This window comes from Marmota monax, unplaced genomic scaffold (assembly GCF_021218885.2).
Source record: "Marmota monax isolate L192 unplaced genomic scaffold, Marmota_monax_Labrador192_F-V1.1 WCK01_AAM20220418_F8-fsc00069, whole genome shotgun sequence".
NCBI classification, from domain to species: Eukaryota; Metazoa; Chordata; class Mammalia; order Rodentia; family Sciuridae; genus Marmota; species Marmota monax.
In genome coordinates, this window is record NW_026695243.1 from 8,306,022 (window position 1) to 8,326,215 (window position 20,194).

Sequence of the window (20,194 nt, forward strand, 5' to 3'; positions counted from 1 at the left end):
GAAGAGCAGAGTGGAGTAGGAGCAGGAAGGTTGTGTGGGAGGAAAGCTGAGAGATCCTCTATAGGAGGGGGTCACAGTAGCTAGGGGCACCTGTCAGACTGGAGGTGTGGGCTATCTAGTGGGAGGGGTGGTCACTGATGTCTACCAGGAGTCCTTGATAGGTAGAGTCCACCACAGCATCCCTAAGAACTCACCATGTTCCTCTTCTCCCGTAAGACCAAGACCCCCATCAGCACCTACAGTGACTCCTACAGGGCTCCCACCTCCATCAAGGAGGTCTATAAGGACCCACCTCTGTGGGCCTGGGAGGCCAACAAGTTTGTGACCCGGGTAAGTGGAGGTTTGGGGAGGAGTAGGCCCGAGTATATGGCCATGTGTGTCTGGATGACTGGCAAAATGTGGCTGTCACTATGTGTTTGTAATTATTTATAGCTTTGTGCATATGTGTCATTTATTCATTTGTCTAGGCATAAAATGTACAATGGTATGTAAAAAAAGTGTAAGATCTTACCTTCATGGATCTATACCAGGATAGGAGGTAGAAAGAGAGAGATAATAAGAGTTTTATAAATTGTCAGAAATGCTGTAAAGGAAATAAACAGGGTATGAAAATAGAAAGGAGTGGGTAGGTCATGGAAGACCTCTTTCTTTCCATTTTACAGTTCTGAGTGCTCTACCACTGAGTTACAGCCCTAGCCTACATCTCTTTCTTTCAAGGTAACATTGAGCTGAGTATGAAAAGATGAGAAAGAAATAGGCTTGTGAAGAGCTGAAAGAATAGAAGAACTGAAAGTTCTACCAGAGTGATCAGAAAGTATAAAGGCCAGTGGTTGCCTGTAGGATAGGCCAGAAAATGTCCTATAGGCATGTCTTCATGCACGTTTATCACCATCTCTTTGTGTCTGTCTGTGTTTGAAGATGAGCAGCCAAGTGGGTCTATGTAGCTTTCACCAAAGGGAGAAGAAATCTGGGAGTCTAACTGTAACTCTGACTAAGAGAACTGGCCATGTGTACCTTTCAACAAAACTTTGCTGAGTATTTTCTTGTGTAGGCTCCAGGGATACAAAAAAGGAAGGGCCAGCCCTTGCCTTTAAGGAGCTTTCAGCAAACAGGTAAGCAAAGTCAGGTTACTATATGTGGGCCATGTAGAGCAAGTGCTGACTGGAATTCCAGGAAGGGATGAGCACTCCCACGTCCTGGAGTCTGCTGAGTGACTCTTCCTACAGAAGAGTTTTGAGAAAAGGCAGCCTAAGGGCCCTACCTGGAACTGAAGCTGTTAGAGCAGAAGGAGAGAGATCATAGGCTGCAGACCAAAAAGGGCCCTTAGATTATGTTGAGGAACATGGACAAGAGGCTCCAGGTTCCTGAGTTTGAGAGTGTCATAGCTGAATTGTGATTTAAGCCACTGCAGACACAGTGTCACAGAATTAGACAGGTTGGGACTGAGGACATGAAGGCCAGTGAGAAATGAAAAGAAAGAAGAGCCAGGCATAGTGGGACATATCTATAACCTCAGCTACTCTAGAGGCTGAGGTGGGAGGATCACAGTTCAAATTTAGTAAAACTGTCTCAAAAAAATAATAAATAAAGGCTGGGTGGATATATCTCCCAGCACTTGCCTAGCACACACAAGGCCCTGGGTTTGATCCACAGTACTACAAACAAAAAGGAAGATAAAGGATGTGGGTGAAAGATAACAACAAAAAACTGCAACAGTTTAAAAAAAAAGTGATTTTTTTAATTGGAAAATTTTTAAATAATATATTTCATCTAACAACAAAATAAATATATGTTCAGGGCTGGGGTCGTAGCTCAGTAGTAGAGCGCTAGCCTAGCATGTGCGAGACCCTGGGTTCGATCCTCAGCATCACATAAAAATAAATAAATAAAATAAAAGGTATTATGTCCATCTACAACTAAAAAAATATTTTTTAAAAAATATTTATGCTCAATGCAGAAAATGGGAATAACTCAGAATCATAAGAAAAATGGTCCAGCCCCAAGTATGGTGGTGCACTCCGTAATCTCAGCAGCTCAGTAGGCTGTAGCAGAAAGATGAAAGTTCAAAGCCAGCCTCAGCAAACTTATTGAGGTCCTAAGCAACTGAACAAGACCCTGTCTCAAAAAAAAAAAAAAAAAAAAAATTAAAAAGGGCTGGGGATGTGGCTCAGGGATTGAGCTCCCCTGAGTTCAATCTCTGATCCATAATCCTACTGTCCAAAATAACCACTATTAATATGTTATTAAATGCCCTTTTAGGAGGTAATTTTTTTACAAAAATGGCATCATATTATACTAATATTTTAAATCTTGCATTTTTCAAATAGCCATATATCAGGTATATTTTCCTGTTTCAAAAATACTTTGCAGGGGCTGGGGCTGGAGCTCAGTAGTAGCGCACTTGCCTGACATGTGTGAGGCACTGGGTTTGATCCTCAGCACCACATATAAACAAATAAATAAAATTTAAAAAATTTAATTAAAAAAATACTTTGCAATGTAATTTTATTGATGACATAGAATTCTTTGTACAAATGTGCCATAATGTATTTGAGGAATCTTATCAGAAATTTAGATTATTTATAAAATATTGCCAGTATAATCAGTCTTCTACTTATATCTTTGTACACATCTTCAACTATTTCCTTAGGATAAATTCCTATATATGAAATTATTGGAAGAAAGGATATACACATTTTTTAAATTTTTGATATATGCCTCAAATTGCTAAAATAAGGGATGTAATAATTTATATTCCCTCAAGCAAAATATGAGAGTGCCTGCCTACATTTTCACTCTCCATAATAAGGAATTTTAAGAAGTAGATTGACAGATCTTAGTGATTACCTTGATATAAAGCTGGAGAGTTTAGGATGACTCCTGGGTTTTTTGGCTCTGGCAGCTAGAGGAAAGGTAGTGCTACCAAAATGTGGTTTGGAATAGCAGACTGGGGACTTGGAATTCATTTTGGGACACAAATACTTGAGATAGGTAGGTAATTAGATACATAGTACTTGCCTGAAGCAAAGGAAAGAGGCCTGGGCTACAGAGAGAGCTCAAAGTTTTCATCATATAAATGGTAGCTAAGTAATAGGAGTGAATGAGGTGCCCAAGAAGAGTGAGAAAATGGCCAAGGACAGAACTTTGGTGAATATCAGTATTCAAGAATCATAAAAGAAGACAGAGAGTTATAGCCATAAAGGAGGAAAAATCAAGGAGACACCAATAAACACTGAATTATTAGACAACGGTCAGTGTGAAATGCTGTTGACACAGAAAGGGATCTCTCAGAAATAGTAATTATTGGTAACCTGGCCAGACAGCTTTAGTTCAGTGAGAGAAGTGAATCAGATTACCATGGGAGTAAAAATGAAGGAAAGGCTTCTGTGTCTCTGACGTCCCCTCCTGCTTCAAAACAACTAAGGCTTGCATTAGAACTAATTCTTATTTTGTTTTGGACTCTTATGGGGGTGAATAGTAAATATACTAACAACAAAATAAATATATACTTGATGCAGAAAATGGACAGAGGACAAGCATTGCCCTGAGGGCAAATGCCAATATTGGCATTATAAGCTGGAGTTTTAAACGTTAAAATAGCAGAGAGGTGGAGAAACTAAATCTGTTAATTTCCAACTGAAAAAGAAGGTTAATATCTCTTGCTCCTTGCCACTACACACACACACACACACACACACAAGTAATCTATATCTTCTGTGGTAAAAAAACATCCTCAATGTAGGTTTCCAGGCATCCTTCAGAGTAAGGCCAGACACAAGCTCACAATAAAAAATATAGGAAAACAAACAGCTGGTATAGCTCAGTGATAGAGTGTTTGCCTAATGTGCACAAGGCCCTAGGCTCAATCCCTGTACCACAAGGAAAAGAGAAATCCACCATATTACAGAATCAGCAGTAACAACAAATGGCAGACCTAACTACCAAAGTTTTCAGATAATGAAATTAACAAAGAATACAAAATATGTTTCATTTTTGAAGTAAAAATAAGAAAGCAACAAGGAAACATTCTTAAAATTGAGCAAATAAATGTACATATGCGTAGAAATTTTAGAACTGAAAAATATATTAGTAAAACCCAAAACTTAGTGGATAGGTTAGAGATGAGATTAAACATCCCTGAAGAGTTTCAGTGAAATGAAAGATAGAATGAATGAAATTTCCCAGAACGCAGTACAGAAAGGCAAAGAGATGGAAAATATGAACGAAACATTAAGCAATATGAAAGAAAAAATGAGAAGGTCTCGGGGGTTAAAAAAAAAAGATGGTGAAATGAGATGGATATCACTACCCTAGGTACATGTATGAAGAAGACACAAATGGTATGAATATACTTTGTATACAAGCATAGATATGAAAAATTGTGTTCTATATACATAATATGAATTGTAATGCATTCTGCTATCATATATAACAAATTAGAATAAAAAATTTTAAAAAATGAGAAGGTCCCACACTCATCTAATCAGAGTCCCAGAAAGGAAGAGGAGAGGGGGAAAAAAAAAAGAATAAGCATTATCTAACAAGAAATAGGCTTAGGATTTTCCAGAGCTAATGAAAGGAACAAATCCCAGAAAAGAGATTCCACAGTCAGATGCCTTGCAGTGAAACTATAGAACACCAGCTTAAAATCAAGCAAAGAAAAAGTTTCACTGTCATCCTTTCAAGAACAAAGACATTTACAGGAAAACAAAAATGGAAAGGTTGGACTGAAGGTCATTAGCTCCCTGTTAGAGCACTTTTTTAGCGTGCATGAGACCCCAGATTCAATCCCTAGCACCCCCATATCTATCTATCTATCTATCTATCTATCTATCTATCTATCTCTCTCTCTCTCTCTCTCTCTCTCTCATACACACACACACACAAATTTACTATCATCAGATCTATAAATTATAAGGGAACTTCTAAAAGATATACTTTGAGAATAAGGAAAATGATCTTGGAAGGCAAGTCTGAGATGCAGGAAAGAATGGTGAAAAAAATTGATTTTTAAAAAGTTGAATTTAAGGGCTGGGGATGTGGCTCAAGCGGTAGCGCGCACGCCTGGCTTGCGTGCGGCCTGGGTTCGATCCTGAGCACCACATACAAACAAAGATGTTGTATCCGCCGAAAACTAAAAAATAAATATTAAAAAATTCTCTCTCTCTCTCTCTCTCTCTCTCTCTCTCTCTCTTAAAAAAAAAGTTGAGTTTAAGCAAACATTACCTATAGAAAATAATTATAAGCCAGGCTCAAAGGTGCATACTTGTAATCCCAACACTTCAGGAGGCTGAGGGAGAAGGATCAAAAGTTCAAGGCCAGCCTCAGCAATTTAAGAAGACCCTGTCTTTTAAAATAAAAAATAAAAAGGGCTGTGGATATAGCTCAATAGTAGGCTGCCTCTAGTTCAATCCCCAGTATAGCAAAAATAATTAATTAATTAATTATTAAAATATAGTGGTTTTTCAATTTGTAACATTTAGAGAAAGAACCAAAATATTGGAAAACAGCAGCATATAAATTGAAGCATGGCAGAGTCAAGATTTTTTTTTTATTTTATAACTTTTTATTTTATTTGTTTATTTTTATGTGGTGCTGAGGATCGAACCCAGGGCCTTGCACATGCGAGGCAAGTGCCCTACCACTGAGCCATAACCCCAGCCCCAAGGTGTTTTAAGATATTCTAAAAAGAGTATGTAGCCAGGCCCAGTGGCCCATGCCTATAATCCCAGTGCCCTGGTAGACTGAGGCAGGAGGACCATGAGTTCAAAGCCAGCCTCAGCAACTTAGCTCAATAGTAGAGTATCCTAAGTTCAATATCCCATGCCAAACAAAACAAACAACAACAACAACAACAACAAAAAACTTTCCTAAAAAGGGTATAAGATGTAGTGTTGTACTGCTCATGAGCTAGAACTATACTTCCCAGAATTCCCTTCAATTGGCCATAAGAGATTTTTTTTTTTTTTTTTTTTTTTGCAGTACTAGGCATAGAACCCAGGGCCTTGAGTATCATAAGAGAAATTTGCAATGTGATTTGGAAGGAATGAATAAAAGAGGAGCCATTTTCTTTCTTTTTATTTATTTATTTTTATTAGCTATTCATGATATTACAATGATCTTGGCAATTCATACATTTGAATCATTGGGGTATAATTTCTCATTTTTCTAATTGTACAGATTGCAGAATCACACTGGTCATAGAGTCACCTATATACATACAGCAATCATAATGTCTATTCTATTCTAAGAGCAGCCATTTTCACCCTCTGAAAGTTAACGTAGGGTACCAACCACTGTGGGGGCTTGTGCACAATACTGCTGATTTAGTAGTCCACCATACTGGCATAGGGCAGCATCTGGCCAGAATGCCTTTAGCTACGATTGGCTCTCCTCCTCCAACTTCTTCCTGGGCCAGGTGTGTATATGGCTATTTGACAAAGGGCACCAGCTTCTCCTGAAGGCCATCCATATCATCAATGTTGGAAGCATACGCAGGTTTTAGGTTGTCTTCATGGGCTCCTGTTTGTCCTTGCACTCCCCCACTTCATGTCCAACCCTCTGACTGCCAGCCAGTAATTTGAGGCTCAACAATAGATGCAAAGATAACAGTCTTGCAGAGTTTACAATTATGGAAAATCTAACCCCTAAAAAAATCCTTATGCTATATCATGCATAGTAATTCTATTTCTCTGGTCCAAACTTGCCTATGTAGATAAAATAACAAAAAGCTTAATAAGCTAATTACAGATAAGAGAATTTTAGAAGGATGGCTATATAAATAACAAAGTTTCAATTTTCCAGGAAGATATTATAATTCTTAAATTTGTATTGACCTAATAGAATTACAAAAAGGAGAAAGTGACTTATGGGGTACAGTGTGATAATTCAGAATATATTTATAGTGTGTAATGATCAAATCAGGATAGTTAACATTTCTCTTTATTTGTTTAAATTTTTTGTTTAACATATAATAAGTATAGACATTTATGGGGTACTGTGTGATGCTTCAAGTCACGTATACAATATTTACTGATCAAATCAGGGCAATTAAACTTTAACACAACACAATTACTGATAGATCTACCAGGACCCCCCCCAAAAAAAAGGCAAAGATCTAAAACACTTGAAAACATAATTAATACCCTTCATTTACTGAATATAAATAGAATGCTGACCCTATAGGTATAAACATATAAGGTACACTATAAAAATCGACTGAGTACAAATCCATAAAACAAACATTAATAGAATTTGAAGTTTGACAGCATATAAAACAACTCAATGCAATTGAATTACAGATAAACAACAAAAAATATATTTTAAAACAAAGTACACAAAAATATCATCCCAAATAATGAGTCATTTAAGAAATCAAAACAGAAATAGAAAAAAATACTCAGAACTAAAAAGACTGTACATCAAAATTTGTGGGATGAAACAGAAGTTGGAGAGAAAAACCTCTAGATCTAAATTCTTGTCTTAAGAAAAATGGTGAAATATGAAGGACAAGAACATCAGATTTAACAAGAAAGAGTGGGGAAAAAAACAGAAGTAAAAGAAAATAGAAGAATAGAGGTAATAAAAAATAAGAACAAAAGTTAAAGATTCAACAAGAACAATAGTCAAAAGTTGCTTCTTTGATAAATAATAAAATAGACAAATCTCTAGAGTGATTAATCAAGGAAGGATAAGTCACTGATAAATAAAAGAAGGATCTAAGCAAAGCATGGTGGGGCATACCTTTACTCCCAGTGATTATTCCCAGTGATTCAGGAGGCTAAGGTAGGAGGATTGCAAGTTTGAGGCCAGCGTCAGAAACTTAGAGAGGCCCTAAGCAAATTAGCAAATTAAAAATTTAAAAAAAGGACTGGAGATATTGCTCAGTGGTTAAGCGCCCCTGGGTTCAATCCCTGCTACCAAAACAACAACAACAAAAGTATCTAGCTTAGATAATTAAACAGTATGTTCCTCCAAATGTTCAAGAAATAGTTTATTTCAATCTTCCAGACAAAGTAGAAAAAAAGGATGCTTCCTAATTTTAATTTTTTTTTGTAGTTATAAATGGACAGCATGCCTTTATTGTATTTGTTTATTTTTATGTGGTGCTAAGAATCTAACCCAGTGCCTCACACGTGCTAGGCAAACACTCTGCCACTGAGCTACAGCTCCAGCCCCCCAATATAATTCTGAAGCAAAACTAATAAAAAAATAGAATAAGAGCTGAGTGCAGTGGCCCATGCCTGTAATCCCAGCAGCACAGGAGGCTGAGACAAGAGGATCACGAGTTCAAAGCCAGCCTCAGCAAAAGCAAGGCACTAAGCAACTCAGTGAGACTCTGTCTCTAAAATACAAAATAAGGCTGGGGATGTGGCTTAGTGGTCCAGTGCCCTGGAATTCAATCCCTGGTACCTCCCCACACACAAAAATAACAGAATAAGAATATTATGCATAAATACAAAAGCCAAATTCTCAACAAAATATTTGCAAACTGTATCCAGGAGTTTATAAAAATAATAATCATTAATATATAATTATATGTTTGTTTCACAAATGCAATGATAGTTTAAAATTATAAAAATAAATGCCATTTATTACATTAATAATTCAAGAAGAAAAGCTATAAAATCATTTCAAAATACACTAAAATTAAATGTGCAAGAGAGTACTGGGAGGGTAGAAATATTCTAAAACTGGGTTCTGGTGATAGTCAACTCTGCATACTCACTAAGAATATTTGAATTGTATACTTAAACAGAGTGGATTTTTTTAAACATTTTTTTTAGTTATAGGTGGACACAATATCTTTATTTTATTTTTATGTGGTGCTGAGGATTGAACCCAGTGCCTCATGCATGTGAGGCAAGCACTCTCCCTCTGAGCCACAACCTCAATAAAGCTATTTGAAACAAAACAAAACAAAGCAGAAATAGCAGTTACTAAAATCCAATACCCATTCCTTTTTTTTTTTTAATTAATTCCTTTTTCTTTTTTTTTTTTTTTAAGAGGGAGAATTTTTTTCATATTTATTTTTAGTTTTCGGCAGACACAACATCTTTGTATGTGGTGCTGAGGATCGAACCCGGGCCGCACGCATGCCAGGCGAGCGTGCTACCGCTTGAGCCATATCCCCAGCCCCAATACCCATTCCTGATTTAAAAAAAAAAAAAAATTAGCAAACTTAAATAGAAGTAAACTCCCAAACTTTTTAAAGAATGACATGACATACACCAAAGAGCCAAGGGTGGTGGCACATGCCTGCAGTCCCAGCAACAGAGGATATTGAGGCAGGAGGATCACAAGTTTGAGGTAAGTCTCAGTAATTTAGGGAGGCCCTAAGCAACTTAGTCAGACACTGTCTCAAAGTAAAATATAAAAATAAAAAGGGTTTGGGATGTGGCTCAGTGGTAGAGCACTGCTGGGTTCAATCCCCACTACTGGGAAAATACTATATATATGTATATAGATAGATAGGTAGATATTTTAATTTATATAATAAATAAATAAATATATATATATATATATATTTACCTAAAGCATATAGCCAACATCATCCCTCCTATTGTTAAATGTTAGAAGAATTCTTTTTAAAATTGGGATCAAGGCAAGGATGTTTACATCACTACCTCTATTCAACATTACACTAGAGGTCTTAACCAGGACATGGAGAAAAGAAAAGTAAAAAGATATAAAGAAAAGAAGAAATAAAACTGTGATTATTTATAGATGAAATAATTGTGCATATAGAATCTACACATTATTAGAATAAGAAAATTTAGAAAGTTGGATGAATATAAGATCAAAAGGCAATCACATTTTCTTATACAAACATGTTTAAGAAGCATGATTTTTAAAATATACATTTATTCCAAGCAAAAAAAAAGAAAAAAGAAAGAAAGAAAACAATGTGTTCACAACGGTATGGCTATCCAGGTGCAGTGGCGCACATCTGTGATCCTACTAATTTGCATAACTGAGGCAGGAAGATTGCAAATTGGAGGCCACCTTCTGCAATTTTAATGGGGCAGTGTCTCAAAAAATGAAAAGAACTGGAGATATAACTCAGTGGTAAAGTGCCCTGGGTTCAATTCCCAGTGCCAAAAACAAAAAACTGTATGGATAAATCTGGGTGTGGTGTACACCTATATTTCCAGCACAGGAGTCTGAGGCAGGAGGATCACTTGAGTTGGAGCATTAGAGACCAGCCTGGGAAACATAGTGAGAACTGTATCCAAAAAAAAAAAAAAAACATTTACAAAAAAATCCATGCTTGCTGCTGTGGTGCAGGCCTGTAATCCCAGCAACTCAGGAGACTGAGGCAGGAAGAGCACAAATTTGAAGCCAGTCTCAAAAATTGAGCAAGACCCTCCAGAAACTTAGTGAGACACTATTTAAAAATAAAAAGTACTAGATCTGTAACTCAGTAGTAAAGTGCTGGGTTCAATACCCAATATCCTCTCCAACACACACGAAAAAGAATGTAGGGAGCTGGGGATGTGGCTCAAGCGGTAGCGCACTCGTCTGGCGTTTGTGCGGCCCTGGTTCGATCCTCAGCACCACATACAAACAAATATGTTGTGTCCGCCGAAAACTAAAAAATAAATATTAAAATTCTCTCTTAAAAAAAAAAGAATGTAGGAGTAATATTATGAAACTTTATTTAATACTTTAGAAAATACTTAAATACCCCAACCCTGGGGGAAAAAAACTAAATAAATGAAGATATACAATATATTCATGGATAAAAAGAGTTATTATTACAAACATTCAATGTAATCTTATTAAAATCTCAATAGGATTTTATGAGAAATTTGATAAGCTGTTTCCAAATTTTATAGAGTAGAGCAAAGGCCCCCCAAAATAGCTAAAATGCATCTGAAAAATGGGACATACGCAGATATTAATGTTTATTACAAAGTTATGGAAATTCATAAGGCATAGTATTAGAAATTCATAAGGCATAGTATTAGAAAGAAATTCATAAGGCATAGTATTAGAAAGATAGAAAGGCATAGTATTAGAAAGATTTAATACATCAGAAATAGACCCACGAATATATGGAAACAATATTCAACGAAGATGTTTAAAAATAAAGCTATAGAAAAAAATATATCAGGCTTGAGATGACACTAAAAATCTGTGGGTCCCAGAAGCTTGAGAAGCTGAGGCAGGAGGATCACAAATTCAAAGCCAGCCTCAGCAAAAGCAAGGCACTAAACAACTCAGCGAGACCCTGTCTCTAAATAAAAATACAAAATAGGGCTGGGGATGTGGCTCAGTGATTGAGTGCCCCTGAGTTCAATCCCTGGTACCCCCAAAAAAATCTGTGGGGAAAGATAGACTACTCAATAGGAAAATTGGTTATCCATATGGATAAAAATAAAATTAAGCCATAATTCACTGAACCCAGATACAAGTCCTGACAGATTAAATATGGAAAGTAAAACTGTCTAGCTTCTAGAAGAAAATACAGGACATAATCTCCATTATCTGAGAGTATGGATAGATTTTTTTATGTCCCCAAAAGCACTAACCATAAAAGAAGAAATTAATAAATTCAACTGTTTAAATTAAGAACTTCTGTTCACTTAAAGCACCATAAAGAAAAAGATTGAAGCCACAGACTGAGAGATTTGCAACACGCAACTGATTAGTATACAGAATAAATTAAACACTATAATTTTCTGGGTTAAAATTGAACACATGTGTTTTAACTCCTTCCTGAAACACCCTCTAAAACTATAGTAAAATGGATGTTTATGACATAAAATCACAAGGATGGTGAGAAAGAAAGGATAATGGCAAGAAAATTTTGGAAGATGAAAGTATGGTAGATAAATAGTAACTGGTTTAGCAGATCTGAGAAAGCTGAATCCAAAGCCAGCAATAGGAAACCCCAGACATAATTCAATTTAAAACTGCAGAATTTCCAAAAGCCTCAGGAATTGGTAATCCCAGGCCTCTCTGGAACTGAAGATGGGACAAGACCAAGGCTAAAGCAAGGATTATTTGAAAGCCTTTAAGAAGCAGTTAGACCCACTAATCCCCGCTTCTATTCCATGCCAAAGGGTAACTGCCTGCCTCTGTCTCTGCAAAAGTCACAGGCTTATTTTTGGCAAGGATCTCAACACTGGGAATACAAGTTGAAGACAGGGTACCACACTTAAAAGCAGGTAAAACTCCTTATACTGAATGCTAAAGCCCCAGCAGCCCTCTTCTACCTAGATCAGTGTTCAGTTCTCAGAACACTGGCAGCTTGGTTATTGCCCTTAGGCCAAAGATTGAAGAAGTATGTTCTGAAGACTCTTCTCAGTCCAAAATGAAAGACATACAGACACTGCATTGGAATTTTTAAAAACAGTTCAGCTAGATCATCCCATGGTGATGCATACAGTTGACAAAGCCCACCCACAGTTCCAAACCTTTGATAAGCTCTTTTACTCTGCTACATGTAAACATAAGTAAAGACTGCAGAACTTTGAAGAAAGCCTCTAACAAAAAAATTGATGATGTCTATGAGTTCTTCTAAATAACTGTTTTTGTATTTGTGAATGTGTCTATGTCAGAGTGCATAGGGATAGGTGTATATGGGTGTGTAAGGTTCAGTGAAGTGCTAAATCATTGGATCTCTGCATTTATGTCTCCCATATTTTGCCCTCCACCTACACAGGAATGTGACTGTGCTGGATCCACCCCCAAAAGAGTGTAAACTCAGCCAGGAACAGTGGTGCATACATGTAATCCCAGCTACTCAGAAGACTGAGGCAGGAGGATCACAAATTCAAGGCCTCAGCAATTTAGAGAGACCATGTCTCAAAATTAAAGTTAAAAATGGCTAGGGATGTTAGTTCAGTGTAAAGATCTCCTGGGTTTAATCCCTAATATTGCCCCCCCAAAACAACAACAATAAAAAAACCCCACAATGTCAGCTGAGCACAGATGATCGCAGAAGCCCCTGAGCTGAGGGGTTTTCCAGGTTGATCGAAGGTCTGAAAACCACCAGATAGCAGCCCTAGCCAAGGAAAAGGAAGCCTCTGCCCTTAAAACCATAAAGAGCAGGAGGAATTGGTAGTAGTGTCACTATCCCAGCACCCATTAGGTAGTGGTCCATTGTATGGAAACCCTCCCTGGTGTTTGACTTTGCTGGGTGTCCTATACTTGTGACACAGCTGACTTTTCAAACTAGCTACCTACAAAGACCTGTGGACCCAAACCTTACATTCTGCCCTCAGCTAAGGACAAGGGGCCCCCAAAGGGAGGTCTTAATCTGAGTTTCTACAGATCTAGCCCAACCAGGAATGATGGGCTGAGATTAGGAGAACATCAAGAAGCAGAGAGAACTAGGGCTCAGACCAAGAACAGGAAAAAGATCAAGGTAGGATGAGAAGGAGGGCAGAGGAAGGGTCAAGGTCAATACTGAGTCATGATCAATGTCACAGCAGAATCAGAGTTGGTCAGAGATAAGGAATTAAATTTTAAAGGAGACATCCCACCAACCCCACCCTTCAGCCCATTTATGATGCAAGATTCTCAGAGAGCCCTCCCTGTCCAAGAAACCTGTATAAGGACATCCAGCATTTCTCAATTCTCCAGAGGCCTACTGGCCCTGTTGGAAGAGACTCAGGTCCTGTTCCCAGGTAGCAAAACATAGTCCAGAAGAAAGAGAACAGGAACATTCAGCTCTGACCTTCAAGAGCTGGCAGTCAGGAAATTACAGAAATGAGAAGGTCAGAAAATTACTCTGACTAGGAGCAAAAACCTGGCTCCAAGCCCTAACCTCAGATGGAGAGGAGGGGGAGGGAATAATTCAAACAAGAAACTGTGCCAAGGAATAAAGACTGGCATAGGAATCCCTCTTGCATAGAGAGGATTGGGAACTACCAGAGCCGAATCAAAAAGGGTTGGATCTAGGTCTAGCAAGGCCCCAGGGCTGGGGTCTCTACACACCTAGCCACTTCTCCTCTCTCCCCTTACCCAGGGTCTGACTCAAACTATGGAGCGCCATGTGGACCCTGAAGCCCTGCAGAAGATGATCAAATGTGCTACCCAAGACTATGGCTATAAAAGTTCCATATCAGGTCATCCTTACTTTCCCGAGAAGTACTGGCTGTCTCAAGAGGAAGGTAGGGCCCCACTTTTCATTCTACTCTGACCCCAGAAGAAACCCCAACAGTGACCCCCAACCTGAATTCCACCCATGACCTATACCTGTTCCCTAATTAACAACAAATCCAACTTAACTCTCAATCACCTGTCCTGACCAAGCCTCCTTGCTTTTTGGAATTTCTCTCTCTGGAAAAGGAGAAAAAAAGAAAAAAGAAAAAAACACACACACACACACATCTGGAAGAGCCCTGGATTCTAATCCTTACAGAGATGGAGAGAATATTAACCTCTACCACACAACCTCCTCAAAGTGTTCAGATGCCATCTTCTCCCATCATTTTTTTTTGGGGGGGAGGGATACCAGAGATTGAACTCAGGGGCACTCAACCATTGATCCACATCCCCAGCCCTATTTTGTATTTTATTTAGAGACAGGGTGTCACTGAGTTGTGAGTTGCTTAGTGCCTTGCTGTTGCTGAGGATGGTTTTGAACTTACAATCCTCCCATTGCAGCCTCCTGAGCCTCTAGGATTACAGATCTGCGACACTGCATCCAGCTCGCCTCACATCTTCTTAGCAACACTGCTCCATCCATTCTCTCCATTTTTCCTGTACCCACTATCTCTTTCCCTGAACCCATAACATTTTCTAATTTTTCCTGCATAAAAATTCTCATTTCTGTCCTTCACAGCCAAAATTCCCAGAAACATAGTCAATATTCTTTGTCTGTACTTCCTCACCCTTCATTTACCCCTACATGAGAAATTATCTTTCCTCTTTGCTTAAGTGTTTATGATCTGTCTCCCAGTCCACTCCAAAAGAGGTCAATAATCTTCTCTAATTCATATCTGTTCCTCCTTTGCTAAGGGGCTTCAGAGGTACCAGTTTTCCTAGTTAATTGGTAATTCCCAATTGAAATTAAGAATTACATTTCCTACACTCAAACATTAAAATTGCACTTGTGTGGTTCTAACTTCTAAATCATGGGATTTCAATGTACCCTCTGAGACCTACCCTAAGCACTTCACTCTTCTGACCACTGTTTACTTCTTGAAATTACTTCCACATTTGGCTTCTCTGATGCCTCACTTTCCTAGGACTCTTGTGTATACACTATGGAAACATGGGGTCCTTCAGGGTGCTATTGAGAGTTCTTTTCTCTCCTTGCTCCTCCCCCAATGCCAGGTTATCTAATCCATAGCTGTAATTATTGGTAGTTCCACTTTTGTATTTCCAGCCTTGACTTCTCCCCAGAATGCCTCTCAACTTTACCTGGATGTGCCCAAGCACCTCAAACTCATTATGTCTAACCCACCAACTCAGAATTCCAAATCCCAACTTGCCACACCCTCTCCTCACCCACCTCCTCTCCCTCTAGGACTTCTTCCTTCCTGTTTATCACTGTGGGGGAGTGAATCACAGAGGATCTTGTAGGTCATGGCATGCTACCTTAGGTGATAGATAAGGACAGTGTTAAAGGGTTTTAACTAGGGAAGGGTCTTGGTCAAATTTTCATTTTACAGCTTCTATGTTGAGGTTGGACTATAGGTTTTCAAAAATTAGGGAAGGAGATCAGTGGGTTAATCACAATAGCTTGTTTACATGCCAGGCATTGTTCTAAATGTTTTATGTAGGGGCTGTTAATGGTCCTCAGTGGTAGAGCACTTGCCTGACATGTACAAGGCCCTGGGTTCAGTTCTGCATATAGAAAAAAAAATAGAAAAGTTTTACATAGGTTAACTCATTTAAACCTCATAACAACCCTATGATATATTTTCACCCCATTCTGAAGTTGAGAAAACAGGAAAATTAATTTGGTCAATCTCACACATTAACAAATAATTAGCAGAACTGAAATTTGAATCCAGGCAATCCATTCTGTTAAGCATGACTTTATGTATTACCTCTAGGTTAAGGCACTATAGAGATAAGGAAGTGAAATCATGGGGGAAGGGCTAGAAGAGGGGATAGATTTCAGCAATTTTAAGGAAAAAGAATAGACATATCTTGAAGCTTGGATGGGAGGAGTCCCCATTTCCAGGTTGGTTCATTAAAAGAAAATATCAGGATAAAGAATGATTAGCACAATGGACATGCAGAAGCTTGTCTTATGTGGGACATAGGCTTCATCTCAATGTCAAAAGACAAATGAGGACTGGGGTTGCGGCTCAGTGGTAGAGTTCTTGCCTAGCATGTGTGAGGCACTGGGTTTGATTCTCAGCACCACATATAAATAAATTAATAAAATAAAGGTCCATTGACAATTAAAAAATAAAATGACAAATGAGGACAGGATGGGCTTGGGACTGACCTGAAGAATGTAAGTAAGGATCAGCTTATTGCTGGAGATCAGAAAAGGAACTTAGACAGGGGGCTGATCCTTAGTGGAGTAAGGAATAACACTGAACACTGACAACTCCATCCCCCCGCCCCCATGAAGAAGACAAATGCCTCTCAAGCTACATGGACAATGACCGGTGCAGCACATGGAGGACAGGACCTTACAACTGTGCCTACTGGAATAAGTATACCACCTGCCTTCCCCGACTGCCTAAGGTACCTACGATGCCCACCACAAATGTCTGGGTTTGGGACACACACACACACACACACACACACACCACCTCCCAACCAATGGTGACTGATATTTCATCATTAGTTCCTCATTCCTTTCCCACCAACAACACACCAGAGCTATTCCACAACTGTGAAACTAGGGTTTGTATTTTTTAACTGAAAATGGAACCTGGAGCTGGGTTCCAATCTCTGATCAGGCTCGGTAGGGACATGACTGGTGTGCATCCTTGGCATGCTACCTTCTCCAAGCTTACCAACCGATCCATCCCCACCCGATCTGGCCACTGTGACACAGGGGCTGACCAAGGAGTCAATAATAAGCTGGATCTTCCTGACCCACCTCCCCCTCCCTTGTGATGTGAGCAAACAGCAGGATAGCAAGGCTACTCAGTAGCAGTGCAAACATAGGAGACTGTCCCCAGGAGGTAGGAGGGAATCCCACCAAAGGCCCAGGTGGCTGGCAGAAATGTAAGATGACCCAAGGGCAGAGCAAACATTTTGAATTAGAACTTCCTGAAGAATCAGAATTTTTCAAAAGTTCCCCCAGGCGATTCTGATGGGCAAGTATTATTGAAAGTCCTCTATTAGACAGCCAGACACAACTAGACAACCAGTAGTAAAATCAAAGGCCAATACTGAGGCAAGATTGCAGAGGCCCAGGTCAAAACCCCTCCTCCATCCACATCCTCTCACCCTAGCCCCGCCCCCTCAGGCGGAGTAAATGCGTTGCCCAACTACAACCCCACACACCCTGGAAAGTTAGGGGAGCTGCTGACCGCAGGGAAAGGCTCAGCCTGGCAACAGGTCTAGGTGTTCTGAGAGGGTCCCCAGAAGCAAACATTTCTTCCGGGTCACAGCCTTAGGTAGCATGTGTGTCATTTCCAGGAGGCTGGGATGGAGACTGTAGTTCGAGGAATGCCGTTGGAGTGCCCCTCTAAGCCGGAGCGCCTCAATGCTTATGGTAAAGGGTGATGGCAGTGTGGAGAGAATGTTTATTGAGAGGGAAGGGGGAGACCGAAAGGGGGCCGGATGGGGATCTGGGGGACAGAGCAGAGGCCAAGGATCCTGAAGAAGGTGTAACTGTGTCTATTTGTTCATTTTTATTTCTGCCTCTCCCTGTCTCTGGCCCTGCCTTTTCTCATCCCTGTGTCTGTCTTTGGGTCTCCTGGGCTGTGGACCCGCGGGCGAAGAGCGCGAAGTGGTGGTGAACATGCTAAACTCGCTGTCTCGGAAACAGCCGCTGCCTCAAATCACTCCCCGTTGCGGGTGCCTGGATCCGCTGCCAGGCCGCCTGCCTTACCAAGGTTACCAAAGTGCTTGCTCCGGCCGCCACTACTGTCTGCGTGGGTTGAACTGCTACTCCGTTGGGGACCCTTGCACCGATCGCCGCCTGCGGCCTGTGTGTCCGGAGCTTCCGAGTGTAAGGTTCGCAGGGCTCTGCCCACCTCGGCCGGACTCCGCCCCCAAACGAGCCTGGCCCCGGAGTCCGGCCAAACCTAGCTGCACGCACTGCATCCCACCATATTTCTAACCCAGTCCAGACTCCGCGCCAGCACCCCCGCCGGCCTGTAGCCGGGCTCTCTCGTTTTATAGGGCCCCAGGAAGCAAGTGAACAGCTGAGGCAGAGAAACTTCATGAAAGGTTTCCCCAAGTATCCGACCCTGTCCCTCCAGAACTGCGGTCAGATCAACCTGGTGCCTCTCAGGTTCTCAGGAGGTCCTGCAGAAGGGTTTTTTGAGGATTCGAAATCCTGCATATCAGTCCCATCCGCTTTCCACACAAGCTAGCCCTGCCCCCTACTTGGTCACCTACCTGGTCGTACAGACCTAGGTTCTAGCCTGCAGAATGTCTTCCTGGGTCTCGGGTCACTGTCAGTAAAGAGTGGGGTCACTGCTGGGGGCTAAGTGAGCAAAGAAATAACCGCCCCTCTAGAGCAGACTTGGCCTCTTCATAGTCCCTCACCACCTCTGGGAATAGAGATGCATGTTACTTCTAAGGAAAGGCTACAGGGCTCAGACCCCGTCCAGACTGAAACAGCACAGTATTCGACCTGTAATCAGCAAACTCTTAAGTCTGTGGCAGTTTAGAAAGCTGTGCAGAGAGGGTCCTGAGCCCTATCCCCAACTCCTGGGTGATTCCCAAGGCAAGAGAGCCTGATTGATTTTGAGAGACTGGGGCCTAGTCTTCAAAAAGGTACAGAGGCGGGGCTTTGTGGCATACAACAGTAATTTCAGCGACTCGGAGTCAGAGGCCAATCTGGGCAATTTAGCGAATTTATTAGTCTCAAAATAAAAAATAATGAGGGTTGTGGAAGTAGCCTAATGGTAGAGCACTTGCTTAGCATGTGCAAGGCCTTGGGTTTAATTCCCTGTGCCAAACAAAGGAGCTGAGGCTGGGAGATACCAGGAGGTGTGGAAAAAAGCCTAAACCTCTAGGAGTCTCAGAAAAGCTGCCTCTTCCATCGTGCTGGGAAAACTGCTGTCCCTCTGCAGGGACTTGGAGGCTCCCAGTCCCTCAATGACTGACCAAACCACCCCAGAATCCCGCGTGCTCCATCAATACCCACCCTGAGTGGCAGAAAAGAGGCCTTGAGAGGAGGGGACTTTCAGAGGGCTTCCCGGAAGCGGTGCCGCTGTAGGGTCTCAGAACAAGAAAGAAGGAGGGGAGGATCCCCGCGGTAGGACTGACACCTGAAGCGTCTCCCAGGTGCCGGCCTGGACTGTGGGGATACCAGAGTATCAAAAGGCCCGATTCCTCCCTGCCACTGCTTCCTCCCCCAGGGGTGTTTCGCCCTACGACCACCGGCCCGGAATGCAATGTGTTGTTACAACTCCCCCGCGGTCTTTCTACCCTTGTCCGAACCTTAGGTAAGTCTGAAGCGCACATATTCATTTACACATGCGCACTGGAGACTGTTCCCTTAGTGCCGTGGAGGTCGGGGGAGGGGACTAGTTGGCGTGGAAATTGTCCGCTGTGATGCAACGACAGGAAGATGCCACCAGGAGGAGCTAGTGCCATGGGGAAACCAAAGCTGGCAAGAGATAAAGGACCCTAGGAGAGAGCAAGGCCAGAATTGAGGGATTATAGTTGGCAGTGGGTTGAGAGTCAAGGGCATTGCGTTCGAGGCTTTACGTAGAAGAAGAAGTCTTAGGAATATAGGGGGTTTCAGAAACTTAACAGTAGAACCTGAGGTCAGGAGGTCAGTGTGGGTCTGGTTGGAGCCCAGGGGTCAGTGCTAGAAGTAAAATATTGGAGTAAGGTTAGTATTGAGAATTAGAGTCAGAAGTTCACCTTGATATATGAAGGTCCAGAAGAGCTGGTCCATCTCTCCCTACAGATGGGACACAAGTCACTTCAAGAAGACCGGTGGTCCCCAGAGAAACAACTATATTGTCCACCCTGAGTTTGTGTCCGAGACTTATCCTAACTACTGTTGCGACTACCCTTGCTGGTAGAGTCTGGGCTGGCCAGGTCAATGGGATGGAGCAATAAATAAACTCTCCACCCCAAA

General features: G+C 40.9%; 1 protein-coding gene across 2 annotated transcripts; it reads left to right on the forward strand.

The window, feature by feature from the left end:
* Nucleotides 1–86: 86 nt before the first annotated feature.
* On the forward strand, nt 87–20,194 carry Spmip6 (sperm microtubule inner protein 6). 2 transcript variants are annotated; one of them, XM_046457468.2, is made up of 7 exons: nt 87–330; nt 13,979–14,123; nt 16,547–16,662; nt 17,569–17,644; nt 17,874–18,108; nt 19,464–19,550; nt 20,021–20,194. In XM_046457468.2, exons 1-7 carry the CDS (start codon nt 196–198, stop codon nt 20,136–20,138), a joined length of 912 nt encoding a protein of 303 aa, XP_046313424.2. In that variant the 5' UTR covers nt 87–195; the 3' UTR covers nt 20,139–20,194. The 2 variants fall into 2 exon arrangements, with proteins under 2 accessions (XP_046313424.2, XP_046313423.1); XM_046457467.2 differs by lacking the exons at nt 87–330; nt 13,979–14,123; nt 16,547–16,662 and having other exon boundaries at nt 17,404–17,644; nt 17,874–18,103.

Excerpts from the sequence above, each read along its gene's own strand:
- Spmip6 (XM_046457468.2), top strand. The coding sequence starts at position 196 with ATGTTCCTCTTCTCCCGTAAGACCAAGACCCCCATCAGCACCTACAGT. Across the intron at positions 331-13,978 it reads CCAACAAGTTTGTGACCCGG|GGTCTGACTCAAACTATGGA; the intron begins GTAAGTGGAGGT and ends CCCCTTACCCAG. Across the intron at positions 18,109-19,463 it reads CCGGAGCTTCCGAGTGTAAG|GGGTGTTTCGCCCTACGACC; the intron begins GTTCGCAGGGCT and ends TTCCTCCCCCAG.